At 48.4% G+C, this 16,343-nt stretch overlaps 1 protein-coding gene across 1 annotated transcript in view; it reads right to left on the bottom strand.

Annotated features, from left to right (window-relative positions):
- The window catches only part of PIK3C2A (phosphatidylinositol-4-phosphate 3-kinase catalytic subunit type 2 alpha), a 136,347-nt gene that overhangs the window by 76,764 nt on the left and 43,240 nt on the right, over positions 1-16,343 (bottom strand). The window contains exon 3 of the mRNA XM_063946450.1: positions 6,700-7,836. Within this exon, the coding sequence (XP_063802520.1) occupies positions 6,700-7,779 (1,080 nt within the window). The 5' untranslated portion in view covers positions 7,780-7,836. The remainder of the gene's footprint in view (positions 1-6,699; positions 7,837-16,343) is intronic.

Below are 16,343 nucleotides of genomic sequence, written 5' to 3'. Positions count from 1 at the left end.
GCATGACTGTTTACAATCCTTTCAACCTGAGAGCGGATCAGTATTAATACAGTATGTAGATGACTTACTGCTGTGTTCAGATTCACTTGAAGCATCCTTGAAAGACACGAAACAGCTTCTGTTTCACCTTTCTAATACGGGACACAAGGTTTCAAAGGATAAGTTACAGTTGTGCCAGACCAGGGTGAAATATTTGGGACATTGCTTAACACAAGGACTGAGACACCTCACCGCTGATAGAATACAGGTGATTCGCGACATGACTCTGCCACAAACCCAGCAGCAGATCCGCACTTTCCTTGGAATGTGTGGGTACTGCCGAAACTGGATCCCAGGGTTCTCCATACTGGCTTTACCTTTACAGGAAATGGTCTCCTCGAACAAACCAGATCAGATCTCTCACACAGATGAGCCCGAACTGGCATTTGAGAGACTTAAATAATGCCTATCACAGGCACCTGCATTAGGCATGCCAGATTATGGGAAACCTTTTGAGTTGTACGGTACGGAAAGTGCTGGGTGTGCGGCAGGTGTTTTAACCCAGAGACATGGTGAAGCCAGCAGGCCGGTAGCTTACTACAGTGCACAGTTGGACACCGTAGCACGGTCTCTCCCCACATGCTTGCGAAGTGTTGCAGCGATAGCATTGCTAGTGAGTAAAAGTGAAGATGTAGTGTTGGGACACAACCTGACCATCCATACACCTCATGCAGTATCAGCCTTACTGAACTCTGCCCAAACCAGACATGTCTCATCAGCACGGTTTACAAGGTGGGAATTAGCACTAATGGCCCCTGTAAACATCACCATAAAGAGATGCAGCGCACTAAATCTTGCAACTTATCTCCCAGGTATGCCTGGACAGGCACAAAGGGTGGAGGATGAGAGTGATGGTGAAGGAGGATTTAGTACAGACACTGACACACATGATTGTATGGAATATCTGAACCAAACTTTCACTGCAAGACCCGACATTAGTGACAACCCACTGGAAGGCGTAGATTTTACTTTTTACACTGACGGTAGTTGCCACAGACAGACGGACTCGGGAGACTTGTGTACTGGATACGCAGTCGTAGATGACAGAGGTATCATAGAAGCTGAACCCCTGGGCCCACCGCACTCAGCACAAGTTGCTGAGCTGGTCGCCCTAACCAGAGCGTGTGAATTGGCTAAGGGTAAGTCAGCCAATATATATACAGATTCTAGGTATGCCTTTGGAGTAGTGCATGATTTCGGGGCCCTATGGCGCCTCAGAAATTTCATGACGGCAGCTGGCACACCTGTAGCGCATGCATCCCATATAAAAAGGCTTCTAACAGCGATACAGGAACCTGACAGAGTGGCTGTTATCAAGTGCAAAGCCCACACTTACAGTCAAGACCCAGTGTCACTTGGTAACAGCCGGGCAGACGAAGCTGCTAAATCAGCAGCCAGCACCCCCATACAGACAGACATCACACAACTGATGGTATTCAATACCGTCAACACACAAAAATTAAGTGAAATGCAAAATTTGTGTTCGCCACAGGAAAGGGCAGTCTGGAGGTCAAAAGGATAAGGTTTAAAGGTTATCAATTGTGTGTGCGCTCGCTGTGTGTACTCTGTACACTCAACGCGGCGTGTGTACGCAAAGTGCATACCACGTGCAGGACTCTGTACGCAAATAGCGTACAAAGTGCGTAGCACGGGTATTCCGTCTAGCGGCCATAGCGGCTCCACGGTAACAGTGTATCTAGAGGTATAGCTTTGCGGTCTAAGATAATACAGACATTATCACCACTAATTAGGGCCACAGGGTGCAGCCTGCGTCTCAGGACCACACCAAGGAAGGATTGTTTAACAATACTCTGTATCCGTAAACCCACAGCCACAATTCAGGGGGAGCTGCAGCTATACATACACAGAACCACAGAATGTGACGGCAGATAAGAACCACTTGGCCCATCTAGTCTGCCTCTTTTTTTTATCCTTTAGGTAATCTCAACGCTCTTTGTACCTTAGTTCTCTGTAAGGATATTCATATGCCTATCCCAAGCATGTTTACACTGTTCTACTGTCTTCTACCACCTCTGATGGGAGGCTATTCCACTTAACCACTACTCTGAAGTAATTTTTCCTTAAATTTCCCCTGAACCTGCCTCCCTCCAGTTTCAGTATATGTCCTCGAGTTCTAATACTTCTCTTCCTTTGAAGAATGTTTCCCTCCTGAACTTTGTTAAGACCCTTGTTATATATAAAAGTTTCTATCATGTCCCCCCTTTCCCTTCTCTCCTCCATACTATACATGTTAAGATCTTTTAGCCTTTCTGGGTAAGTTGGCCATGCACCATTCTAGTTGCCCTTATTTGTACACTCTCTAATGTATTTATATACACATGGGGGCAGATGTATAACCTGGAGAAGGCATAAGGAAGTGATAAATCAGGGCTAAGCGCAAGGTGATAAACGCACCAACCAATCAGCTCCAATATGTAAATTAACAGTTAGGAGCCGATTGGCTGGTGCGTTTATCACCTTGCACCTTATCACTGGTTTATCACTTCCTTATGCCTTCTCCAGGCTTAATACATCTGCCCCATGGTCTCCAGAACTGGACACAGTATTCCAGATGAGGCCGTACCAATGACCTATACAGTGGCATTATTACTTTTTTTCCTGCTACCGATTCCTCTCCTAATGCAACCAACCATCTGACTATCCTTTCTCATTGTTTTGTTGCATTGCTTTCCTGCCTTTAAGTCACTTGAAATAGTGACTCCTAAATCCCTTTCCTCCTCAGTAGTTTCCATTACAGTACCCTTGATACTATATTTAGCCTTTGTGTTTTTGCGACCCAAGTGCATGATTTTGCATTTTTTAGCATTAAACTGTAGTTGCCACGCTCTTGACCATTTCTCAAGCCTACCTAGGTCATCAATCATTTGTTTTACCCCTCCCGGTGTGTCTACCCTGTCGCACATCTTTGTATCATCTGCAAAAAGGCATACTCTCCCTTTAATACCATCTGCAATGTCACCAAAGGTATTAAAGAGAACTGGTCCAAGTAAAGATCCCTGGGGTACTCAACTGGTAACATTTCCCTCCATAGATTGCACTCCATTTACTACAACTGTCTGTTTCCTATCCTGAAGCCAGGTTCTTATCCATTTACCAGTTTTATAATCCAACCCCACGCTTTCAAGTTTATTTAGCAGTCTGCAATGTGAGACAGTGTCAAATACATTAAAATCTAGATATGCTACATCTACAGCTCCCCCTTGATCTATTATTTGCAGAACAGAGTAAAAAAAAGTTAAAGAGATTTGTTTGGCATGATCTCCCCCCCAGTAAATCCATGCTGTTTTGGATCATGTAAATTGTTTGATTTAACATATTCCACAACTCTTTCTTTTAATAGTTTTTCCATTACTTTGCCTACTACTGATGTAAGGCTTACTGGTCTGTAGTTACTCGCTTTTTCCTTGCTTCCAATTTTGTAGAGTGGAACTATATTTGCTCTTTTCCAGTCCTCTGGAATGGCACCTGTATTTAGTGAATGGTTAAATAATTCTGTTAATGGTTCCACCAGCACATCTTTTAGCATCCTTGGTGTATCCCATCTGGCCCCATTGATTTATCCACTTTCAGTTTTGAAAGTTCTGTTAGGACCTTCTCCTCTGTAAATGTACTTTCATCTGCCTTATTTTTATCCAACATCTTTTACACAGATGTTATCAGATTTGTATGGAATACATTCTGCGGTGTTCCCAGCAGCCACTGCGCACAGGATACATACTGCAGTGTTCCCAGCAGCCACTGCACACAGGATACATGCTGCAGTGTTCCCAGCAGCCACTGCGCGCAGGATACATGCTGCAGTGTTCCCAGCAGCCACTGTGTGCAGGATACATTCTGTGATGTTCCCAGCAGCCACTGTGTGCAGGATACATTCTGTGATGTTCCCAGCAGCCAGTGTGTGCAGGATACATTCTGTGATGTTCCCAGCAGCCACTGTGTGCAGGATACATTCTGTGATGTTCCCAGCAGCCACTGTGTGCAGGATACATTCTGTGATGTTCCCAGCAGCCACTGTGTGCAGGATACATTCTGTGATGTTCCCAGCAGCCACTGTGTGCAAGATACATTCTGTGATGTTCCCAGCAGCCACTGTGTGCAAGATACATTCTGCGGCGTTCCCAGCAGCCACTGCGCACAGGATACATACTGCAGTGTTCCCAGCAGCCACTGTGTGCAGGATACATTCTGTGATGTTCCCAGCAGCCACTGTGTGCAAGATACATTCTGCGGCGTTCCCAGCAGCCACTGCGCACAGTATACATGCTGCAATGTTCCCAGCAGCCTGTGTGTAGGATACAGTCTGTGATGTTCCCAGCAGCCACTGTGTGCAGGATACAGTCTGATGTTCCCAGAAGCCACTGTGTGCAGGATACATTCTGTGATGTTCCCAGCAGCCACTGTGTGCAGGATACATTCTGTGATGTCCCCAGCAGCCACTGTGTGCAGGATACATTCTGTGATGTTCCCAGCAGCCAGTGTGTGCAGGATACATTCTGTGATGTTCCCAGCAGCCACTGTGTGCAGGATACATTCTGTGATGTCCCCAGCAGCCCACTGTGTGCAGGATACATTCTGTGATGTTCCCAGCAGCCAGTGTGTGCAGGATACATTCTGTGATGTTCCCAGCAGCCAATGTGTGCAGGATACATTCTGTGATGTTCCGGCAGCCACTGTGTGCAGGATACATTTTGTGATGTTCCGGCAGCCAGTGTGTGCAGGATACATTCTGTGATGTTCCCAGCAGCCAGTGTGTGCAGGATACATTCTGTGATGTTCCCAGCAGCCAGTGTGTGCAGGATACATTCTGTGATGTTCCCAGCAGCCACTGTGTGCAGGATACATTCTGTGATGTTCCCAGCAGCCAGTGTGCAGGATACAATCTGTGATGTTCCCAGCAGCCAGTGTGTGCAGGATACATTATGTGATGTTCCCAGCAGCCAGTGTGTGCAAGATACATTCTGCAGCGTTCCCAGCAGCCACTGCGCACAGGATACATGCTGCAGTGTTCCCAGCAGCCTGTGTGTAGGATACAGTCTGTGATGTTCCCAGCAGCCAGTGTGTGCAGGATACATTCTGTGATGTTCCCAGCAGCCAGTGTGTGCAGGATACATTCTGTGATGTTCCCAGCAGCCAGTGTGTGCAGGATACATTCTGTGATGTTCCCAGCAGCCACTGTGTGCAGGATACATTCTGTGATGTTCCCAGCAGCCACTGTGTGCAGGATACATTATGTGATGTTCCCAGCAGCCACTGTGTGCAGGATACATTCTGTGATGTTCCCAGCAGCCACTGTGTGCAGGATACATTCTGTGATGTTCCCAGCAGCCACTGTGTGCAGGATACATTCTGTGATGTTCCCAGCAGCCACTGTGTGCAGGATACATTCTGTGATGTTCCCAGCAGCCAGTGTGTGCAGGATACATTCTGTGATGTTCCCAGCAGCCAGTGTGTGCAGGATACATTCTGTGATGTTCCCAGCAGCAACTGTGTGCAGGATACAATCTGTGATGTTCCCAGCAGCCACTGCGCACAGGCTACATTCTGTGATGTTCCCAGCAGCCACTGTGTGCAGGATACATTCTGTGATGTTCCCAGCAGCCACTGTGTGCAGGATACAATCTGTGATGTTCCCAGCAGCCACTGCGCACAGGCTACATTCTGTGATGTTCCGGCAGCCACTGTGTGCAGGATACATTCTGTGATGTTCCCAACAGCCACTGTGTGCAGGATACATTCTGTGATGTTCCCAGCAGCCACTGTGTGCAGGATACATTCTGTGATGTTCCCAGCAGCCACTGTGTGCAGGATACATTCTGTCATGTATGCTTGTCTACATGGTTACATTAATTTGGATGGATTGGGATGCACCAACTATTTATATCCCCTTTAAAGCGCTGAGAAAATACATCCTAAAATATAGAAGTTTTGGGACTTTCAAACTGATTCTATCTGGAAAACATGTGGCGTGTGGCTTATTGTAGTACAGTAGGATGGCTTGTTTTGGCTCATTTTATTTTGCAACTAACTCACATTTTCCAAGCTATTTTAAGCAAAACTATTCAGAGGTCCGTCTGCAGCCGATTCTCAGGTTAATCTTGAGCCACAGTAATAAACTGTTTCCTCTGCACAATGTACATTTTATGTTACGCTCCTGTTTTTCTACCTCAGACGGTTGAGGACACCAAACAATACCTTGCAGCGAGATAACAACTGTCGCGGTAACGGAACGTTTCAATATTCACGTGCGACAGTCGCCAGATAGTCTCCATTTAAAATGAAGTTATACTCTAAGGCGTAGATTTACCATCTGTGGTATGACTGATGGATTTAGGTTTAGCAAGTCAGAAAGACATTTTTTAGCTGTTTTTATACACCAGGGTTATTCAACATGCGGCCCACCAGTTTCTGTAGCACTACACATCCAAGCATGCAGTGCCACAGTTTTAGCATGACCTAACCGCAAAACTGTGGCAGGGCATGCTGGGATATGTAGTTTCACAGCAGCTGTTATTTTAAATACCCCTGCTCTACAGCATTGTGTTTCACTAACTGTAAACAGTCATGTAGAAGAATAAGGAACAGGAGAATACATTCGGGGTACACGTGGGAGGAAGAGCCGCGTATGACCCCAGCACTCACCTCTGTGGTCTGACCCTTTGATAGTTGCGCATGTGCTGGCCTCAAGTTTAAAGAGTGGCTCCTGGTAACGGTAGCTCCGGAGGGCGATTTACCGTTCATTTTCCACTCGGAGAGACTGGATTTCAAAGGCTTTTCTTCCAACAGAACAGCATCCCAGGGATCTTCTGCAGCCGATCCGCAGGAGGCCGCCTCACCGTCCTGGCAATGGGTTGGTATTTCCACAATATCCACCTTGTGCTTGCCTAGAGGGTCCAGATCCAGCCAATCAAACTTGCTGATGTCATCCTGCTTGTCTGCGCTCAGTGCGGGAGGTTCAGCCGGTGACAGATGTGTTTCATGGCTGGATTTTCCATTCCTCAAGGTTTCCGAGGTCTTTGCTATTTTGTCAAGCAACTTGGCCATGTCGGAGGAGACATCGCTGCGGTAAGCCGGCAAGGTTCCTCTTACCTGGAAGGCAGACCTAGCCGGAATGGCGTAGGAGACATACGGAGCACGCGCTGGAAGACTGAGATACATCGGCTCTTTGCGCGGCATGAAAGACATGTTGGGACTGAACCCGTTCTGAAAGGGATCGGCACATTTGGGGTACAGCGCAGAAAAGGTCGGCTGTAAAGGGCAAGGCACCGGTGTGTGCAGCCGGGATGTCCATTGACTGCTTTGGAAGGAGGGAGTGATGTAACATTGCGCTGAGACAACCGGGCTTAATGCCTGCGTCTGCGGTACAGACAGTGGCTTGGGGACAACCTCAAAACTATCATCCAGAAGCAGCTTCTCTAACTCGGCTAAAGGAAGCTTCTCTATATCAATGCTCTGTAGAGACTTTCCTGCTCTCTTCTTAGCATCCACCTCCGGGAAAGCCATAAGGTCGTGGTCCTGCTTGCCCAAGGCTGGAGATATCTGATGGGCTCTGATGAAAGCGGTGCTCTGAGTTCCCAGCAGCCTCTTCTCTCTCCGCAGCTTGTCTAAAGCATCTGCTTCCATCTGCAAGGCCTCTTCCTTCCCCACATCCTTTGTTCCCGCGGTCCGTGCAGACGGAGATACGTTCTGTCTGAAGCCATTACTGTTGGAGATCTGGGCCATACTGTGCCCCAGTGATCACTGGGTCAGAAACTTGCAGCGGAGCCTCACATGTAAGATCTGAGGATACAGAAAGAGGAAAGTGTGACTCAGTATGATGCACTGCTGACATGCAATAATATACTCCTAGCTGTGACATATGACGTGATTACAATAATCTGAGAGCCGGATATACTCTGTAATTGCTCATACAGTATGTGGTGCTTGAACAATACATACAGCGTTCCTGCTTCGTTCCTTTATCCTGTGTCTTATTTCTCCCACAGACCCAGGTTACCCTGCTCATACTGTAACGAACCACAGCACCTTACCATGCAGCAGTCTGTCACACTGCAAATCAGACACTCATCATTTAGCAGTGTTACACACTACAATCAGCCCTGGAGTTCCCTATACAGCAGTCTGTCACACTGCAACCAGCCCCAGACCCTTCCCATGCAGCAGTCTGCCACACTGCAACCAGCCAGATCCCCACATGCAGCAGTCTGCCACACTGCAACCAGCCAGATCCCCACATGCAGCAGTCTGTCTCATTACAACCCGACCCCACCCCCCATGCAGAAGTCTGTCTCACTACAACCAGCCAGTCCCCCCATGTAGCAGTCTGTCTCACTGCAACCAGCCAGATCTTCCTCATGCAGCAGTCTGTCGTACTACAACCAGCCCGAGACCCTCCCCATGCAGCAGTCTGTCATACTGCAACCAGACCCTCCACATGCAGAAGTCTGTCTCACTACAACCAGCCAGATCCCCCCATGCAGCAGTCCGTCACACTACAACCAGCCAGACCCCCCCATGCAGCAGTCTGTCACGCTACAACCAGTCTCAGAGCCTCCCCATGTAGCAAATCAGTCATACTGTAAATTTACTTCTAACATCTATAAAGGTTTAGTGGGAACTTAGGTGAATCTGCTACGATTCCCTTCACAAGAACCTGCTGCAGGAAGACACAACAGCAGATGCTCGCCCTGCAGCCGTCCCGAGCTCAGGGACCACACACTGATGGGAAGCTGCACTGCAGCACTGGGAATGATTACTATGTACCATGCCCGAAGCGATGGATGAGAGCGGTGGGATGGAGGCACTTTGTCTGCTGGTGTGCAGTGCCTGGGGAACGGAGGAGAAGCACCAGATCCCTTATCTGCAGCTTCAGAGAGGTTCAAATGAATTCAGATGGTGACCCTGGACTCCATGTGAGCAAAGTAACACAGCCAGGCCCACTGGCTGCAGCAGCCACATTCATCTTATGGGTACGGCAATAATGCCATTTGTTGTGATTACTATATCACAATATATTATCTCTCTGCAGATCCCAGGTGTTATTCCGGGATCCGGATTGAAAGTCGACAGTAACTAGGTCGACAATGTCCAGGTCGACCACTATTGCCCGAAGCATGGCGAGTGAAGCGAGCCATGCGAGGGGACGCGGTGCACTAATTGGGGTTCCCGGTCACTCTACGAAGAAAACGACACCAAAATAACATTAAAAACTCATGTCGACCTTTTGACCTAGAACATGTCGACCTAGACACTCTGTCGACCTAGTTACTGTCGACCAATAGTGGTCGACCTAGACATTGTCGACTTAGTTACTGTCGACTTTCAATACCACACCCGTTATTCCAGTACTGACATCACTCATGTTACACACATTAGGCTCTATGAGGACTTAAAGTCGCACCTCTGTGGAAACGTAAAACGCTTCTAGAAGGAGATGGCATCTTGTGCCGCATAATGTTCAGTACAGTAGCAAATCGCACCTCCCTCCTCTGGCAAATAACAGGAGCCGATACGCCAGGGACACGAGAGGAGGCGTGGCTCACTGTGAGCACAAAACGGTGCACAATTCATAGACATTACAGTAAGTGGCAGGAAACGTAGGAATTTAATACATACCTGTAATACCTTTTCTCGTAGTCCGTAGTGGAAACCGGGGAACTGTACTTTAGTACCGTGGGGTATAGATCGGGTCCACTGAAGCCTGGCACTTTAAAACCTTTAGTGTGTGTATGTGTGTGCTGGCTCCTCCCTCTATGCCCCTCCTACCAGACTCAGTCTAGGATAACTGTGCCCGAGGAGACGAACATACCATGAGAGAAGAAACATACACAATGGCGGTAAGGCAACAAGCCAACACACAACCCAACGAAACAGGAGCGCTAACCGAACAGAGGATAGCGACAACCAGCATAACAAGGACAGCAAAGCTAATCCCACATAGCAAAGGGGATGCAACTGCGGCTCAACCAACACTCACATCCAGTCAACAGGATACGAAGCACTAAGGCGGGCGCCCAGTATCCACTACGGACTATGAGGAAAGGAATTACCGGTAGGTATTAAATTCCTATTATTTCTTACATCCTAGTGGATACTGGGGAACTGTACTTTAGTACCGTGGGGGAAGTCCCAAAGCGGATGGGAGAGTGCTGAGACCCCTGTAACACTGCCTGATCAAACTGAAGGTCATCCTTGGCCAAGGTGTCGACCCTGTAGAACTTCACAAACGTGTTTGAACCAGACAAAGTAGCCGCTCGGCACAACTGTAAAGCCGAAATACCCCGGGCAGCCGCCCAGGAAGAACCCACCAACTTTGTCGTGTCGGGCTAGATAGACGTCGGCAAAGGCAGAGCCGCCGAAGTATAGGCCTGTTGAATAGTTAACCTGAGCCAACGAGCAATAGATTACTTAGAAGCCGGCCTACCAATCTTGGTGGCATCATAAAGGACAAACAGCGAGTCAGATTTCCGAAGACGAGCCGTCCTTGGGACATAAATCGTCAGAGCCTTCACCACATCCAAGGACTCTGGGCCCACAGAAACATCAGCCAACACCGGAACCACAATCGGCTGATTCACGTGAAATGCTGAAATAACTTTAGGCAAAAACGGAGGCCGGGTCCTGAGCTCAGCCCTATTTTCATGAAGAATCAAGTAAGGGCTCTTACAGGACAAGGCCCCAAATTCAGAAACCCGTCTTGCAGACGCCAACGCCAGCAACATGACGGCCTTCCAAGTGAGAATCTCCCTCTCAACTTCCAAGCCGTCAAACGTAGCCGCTGTAAGTCTGGACAGACGAATGGTCCTTGCTGAAGAAGATCCTTTAGAAGCGGCAGAGGCCAGGGTTTCTCCAGAGACATGGTCAGTAGGTCCGTGTACTAGGCCCTTCGAGGTCAATCTGAGGCAATTAAAAGGGAAAGCGTTCAGGCAATTCTGAGGTTTTTTTTAGAACTTTTGGAATGAGCGGGATTGGAGGGAACAGGTAAACAAACTGGTAAGGCCATGGGGCCGTCAGCGCATCCACTGCCACAGCCTGCGGATCCCTCATTCTGGAACAGTAATGGCGTAGCTTCTTGTTGAGATGAGAAGCCATCAGGTCTATCTGCGGACACCCCCACGGTGAACCAATTGTTGAAACACCTGAGGATGAAGGCCCCATTCCCCCGGATGGAGGTCGTGCCTGATGAGGAAGTCCGCTTCCCAGTTGTCCACTCCTGGAATGAATATGGCCAAGATGGCCCTTACATTGGCCTCCGCCCAGAGGAGTATATTTGACACTTCTTGCATTGCTGCTCTGCTTCTAGTTCCTACCTGTAAGTTTATGTACGCCACCGCCGTGGCGTTGTCAGACTGAACTTGGATGGCTTGATCCTGGAGAAGGTAGGAAGCTTGAAGAAGGGCATTGTATATCACCCTGAGTTCCAGGACATTGATCGGTAGTGCAGATTCCTGACTCGACCACCATTCCTGGAATTGGGTCCCTTGAGTCACAGCCCCCTAACCCCGGAGGCTGGCATCAGCAGAATCCACGACTGGGTACTGAAACTCCGGCCTTCTACCAGGTGAGGGACTTGTAGCCACCACAACAGAGAAATCCATACTTTCGGAGACAGGGTCACCGTCTGATGCATGTATAGGTGAGACACTGACCACTTGTCCTGCAAATCCAGCTGAAAAGGTCGGCATGAAACCTGCCATATGGGACTGCCTGGTATGCAGCCACCATCTTGCTCAGCAAGCGTATGCAAAGATGTATTGAGACCTTGCGGGGTCTGAGCACTAAGCATACCATAGCTTGGAGAGATAAAGCCTTGTCCATAGGGAGAAACACCTTTTGAGACACCGTATCCAATATCATCCCCAGAAACTGAAGACGCTGGGATGGTTCCAAGTGAGATTTTCGAAAATTTAGGATCCATCCATGATCTGTCAAGCAGACGAGTTGTCAGGTCGATGCTTTGCAGCAGACGTTCCCTGGACATTGCCTTTATCAGGAGATCGTCCATCTTGCACAGTTGCAGCATCATCTCCGCCATGACCTTTGTGAAGAACCGTGGTGCTGTGGAGAGACCAAAGGATAAGGCCTGGAAATGGAAGTCCGAGGTGGCGAAACTGAGGAAAGCTTGATGAGGAGGCCACATAGGGATGTGTAGGTAAGCATCCTTGACATCTAGGGACACTAGAAATTCCCCTTCCTCCAGACCGGACACCACTGCCTGAAGAGATTCCATCTTGAATTTGAATACCTTCAGATTTAAGATGGGCCATACCGAACCATCCGGCTTTGGCACGACAAAACAAATGGAGTAAAACCCCCTGTTGTGTAATGGAGGTGGTACTGGAACCACAACTCCCGTCTGTAAAAGTTTCTGAATGGCTTCTTGCAAGGTAACTTTTGCTGCGGGTAAGGCTGGTAAGCTTGACCTGAAAAATCTGTGAGGAGGAAGCGTTTGAAATTCCAGCCGGTATCTGCGAGAAATGAGGATCCCGGCAGGACTTTGCCCACACGTGGGCGAAGTGTTGAGGCGAGCACCTACCGAAAAGTCACCCTGTTGTTGAGGCCAACCGTCACACGGAAGGCTTTGTGGTAGAGGTTCCGGGGGTTTGGTCCAAGGAAACTGCAGCTGCAGGTTTTCGGGACTTACCACAAGATCCTCTAGGAGCATTGGAGGCTCCTTGGCCTCAGCCTCTGAACCTCGGCCACACGAAAAGACTGCAAGGAAGGTCCAGAGTAAGGGCGCCTAGCAGGTGGCACAGCCGACGGAAGATAGGTAGACTTATGGGCCCTACAGACTCTGCGACCCACCGCCGATGTGTCCATCCGCCGATGCTAATATGGACGAGACTGTCCATATTGGCCTGCATGCATAAGCGACCCGGCACCAACGATGAATGATTGCGGGGCCGCACATCGTTCATCGTTGGTGCCTACACACTGAACAACATATATCGTTCTCTTAAATCTTTCAGTGTATAAGGCCCATTACCCGTTGTTGCCTGAGAAATCCATTTATTTAATGCGTTACCAAACAAGGCATCACCTGTAAAGGGACCATTTTCCACCCCCTTTTTGGATTCAGCATCCGCTGACCATTGACGTAACCATAGAGCTCTGCGGGCTGAAACCGCCATAGCAGTAGTACGCCCATTTATCTGACACAATTCTTTAACAGCTTCGCTCAAAGTTTGCAGCATCCTGTATATGTTACAGTAGTGTAATAACCTCATCCTGGGGCAGCGAGTCAAATCCACTAACAACATTATCAGACCACTTGACCACTACCCTTGAAAGCCAACCACAAACTATCGTGGGACGTTGTGCTACGCCCGCTGCCGTATATATTGCTTTGAGAGTGGTCTCAATTTTACGGTCAGCTGGGTCTTTCAGGAATATCGCCCCCGGTACCAGCAGTACCAATTTTCTAGACAGTCTGGACTCAGACGTATCGACTGATGGGGTTTTTTCCCATACCTTCCTGTCATCAGCTGGGAGGGGAAAAGATGATAATAACCTCTGAGGAGTTTTGAATTTTTTGTCAGGGTTTACCCATGCCTCCCTGGCCAGGGAGTTTAATTCCTTTGATATAGGAAAAGTGGCTGATGATTTTGGTTTTACATGAAAGTACAATTCTTCATCTAATTCTGCCTCTGGATTGGGTATCTTAAGAACCTTCCTCACAGCATAAATGAGGGCCTCCACCCCGGGTGACAGAGAGCTGTCCTCCTCCATATCATCAGTGTCATCCACATCAGGCAGGTCAGAATCCGAATCAGACTGGAGCATCTGTGGCAGTGAGCATTTATGTGAAACCAACAGAGGGGGCTGAGAAGCCTTTCTGGTATCTGCTGCCTTAGCCATACAATCAGACTGTCTTAACACCTGTCTCTCCTTCCTAGCTGCAGCCAGTTCTGAATTAACATTATGAATCATGCTCTTAAAAGCATCTAACAATCAGCTGCCTGAGAACTGCTTCCCCTTGGGGGATAACGAACACTGTTTACACATGAGGGACCCCTCAGAAGAAGGGGTAGAATTACAAGCAGACATGATTTTACAGTGACAATACAGTTAAACGCACTGAACACCTCCACAAAGACCCTAGAGAGCCCCTGGAGTGACACAGAGAAAGGAGACCAGCACACAAACACAGCAGCAGAGTGTATAATTGTATATAAGGATCACACTATCTACTGTGGCAGTGAGCGTTTGTGTGTGTGTGCCACCGCTGATGCGCTCCCCCTTTGCTATGACCCTCCTGGTACCAGTACAGAGTCTGAACAGCCTGGGTCCGTGGAGGAGCAGCATGCATGGCGCCTTTCCAGCCTCTGGTCCCGCTCTCCGGGAAGCCCCGTCCCCGTAATGGTGCGTGGTCCCTATTAAATTATACTGGCTGTATACATGTTAAACATAGTAAAATAACATATCATGTCAGATGCTGAGCACCCTGTGGAGTTACAAACTCCTCCAAGCCAGCGTGGTGCCTGCCGCAGCTCATGGCCCGTGACTGCCGCCAACTGCACCAGGGACCCGCTAACCGGGACCCCGGTGTTAACACTCACCATACCTGCGTCTCTTCGGCATCTGTTAGAGGATGTTGGCTAGCTGCTGGTGTGGGCACACACAGTGTGGTGTGTGAAACAGCAGCTCAGGAGCTCAGTGTCCTGTCAGCTGGGATTACGAACCATTAACCCTCAGGAGGTTGGTTCAGTTCCCCCTATAAATCCCACGAAGCAGGTAGACTGTTTTTTTCAGGTAGTACTGGTGGGCAACCAAACTAAAATAAAACTTAAGGAAACTCTCTGGAGCTCCAGAGGAATGCACCCGGCTCCTCCGGGCACATTTTTCTAAACTGAGTCTGGTAGGAGGGGCATAGAGGGAGGAGCCAGCACACACACACACAAAAGGTTTTAAAGTGCCAGGCTCCAGTGGACCCGATCTATACCCCACAGTACTAAAGTACAGTTCCCCAGTATCCACTAGGGCGTAAGAGAAGTAAGTTGCAGGAAAATGTAGGTTCAGTAAGTACCCAAGTTGCATGTAACTTGTTAAAAGCAAATCAAACAAGACAAATATAGAATGTAAACCGTTTCCACACTAATAAACATATATGGGGGTATTGAATTGAAGTCGGAAACTGCCGTCTTGTCGGAAAGATGGCAGTTTTCGACTTCGCTTTTTTTCCAACAAGTCGGCAAATCAGACTTGTTGGAAAATACGTGGATCGTCGGATTAGCCGCAGATCCATGTGTTTTGTCAGATTCCGCGGGCAAATCCGACAATGTCAATCCGACTTTAAAAAAAGTCGGAATTAGGAGATGAGACGGGGGAACGGGGACATGTTTTGAGGGGTGTGGAGATGGGGGAGGATTAGGAGAAAGAGACGGTGGGCGGGTGAGGAGGACGGGAGAGGAGAGGGGCAGGGACACGTCATGAGGAAGAGTAGGAGGGGACGGGGAAAATGTGAGGAGAGGAGCGGTGACAGGTGAGGAGAGGACGAGCTGAGGGGAGGAGCAGCATGGATGGGACACCGGCGTTCAGCATTAGAGGACCCGCCCCCAGGACGGGTCAGAAATAGGTGACAGTACGGGGTATGAGTGGCGCCTGCGTAGAGTTTGCGTTAGGTACTTGTGATAGTTATCGGAAATGGCGATTTGGCCGCTCATTAAATACTGCAGTCACCCCATTGACAAGCATTGAATACACCCCGTAAGCTGTCTGTAAGGAATGATTAAAAAAAACAAAACTGAAAACCAAATACTTCCTTTACTTTTACATAATATGAGGGAATTTATCATCTACACTGCGTTATCCTGTCCTGCTGTACACGCTAGGTGTAATTAAGTGGCTGTCTGTCATTTCCATAGATGACTCTGCCAAAAGAGGACACCCCATCAATCCCTACCATTAAGACACGTCCCTGACGTATTTTACTGGGAGTGGATGACCAGTTGTATGCTGCCAGCCTCTAATGTGCCTGAAGTTAGAAGATCAACAAAAATACAGCTATAGATTAATCTCAAAATGACATTATAGTAGTGTTCATTATAGCACAACCCGTGCAGTTCCTCCTTTCTGCCTGGGGTGTCACTCTCTGCTCTGCTGTTTCTAGCAGACTACAGTCTGTATCTCAGCACTGCGATATAGATTAGCATGTGCTAGAAGCATCCGGAGCAGAGAGCGACACCCCAGGCTGGAAAGAGGAACTGCACAAGTTCTGAAAGGTGCAGGGTGCTAGAATGAACACTATTATAGACCAATATAATGGAAAGACACAAAGGGCGGAATTC

The sequence above is a fragment of the Pseudophryne corroboree genome, chromosome 11 (assembly GCF_028390025.1).
Source record: "Pseudophryne corroboree isolate aPseCor3 chromosome 11, aPseCor3.hap2, whole genome shotgun sequence".
In the NCBI taxonomy this organism is placed as follows: Eukaryota; Metazoa; Chordata; class Amphibia; order Anura; family Myobatrachidae; genus Pseudophryne; species Pseudophryne corroboree.
The sequence above is the reverse complement of the archived record's forward strand: the minus strand, read 5'-3'. Positions and strand labels throughout refer to the sequence as shown.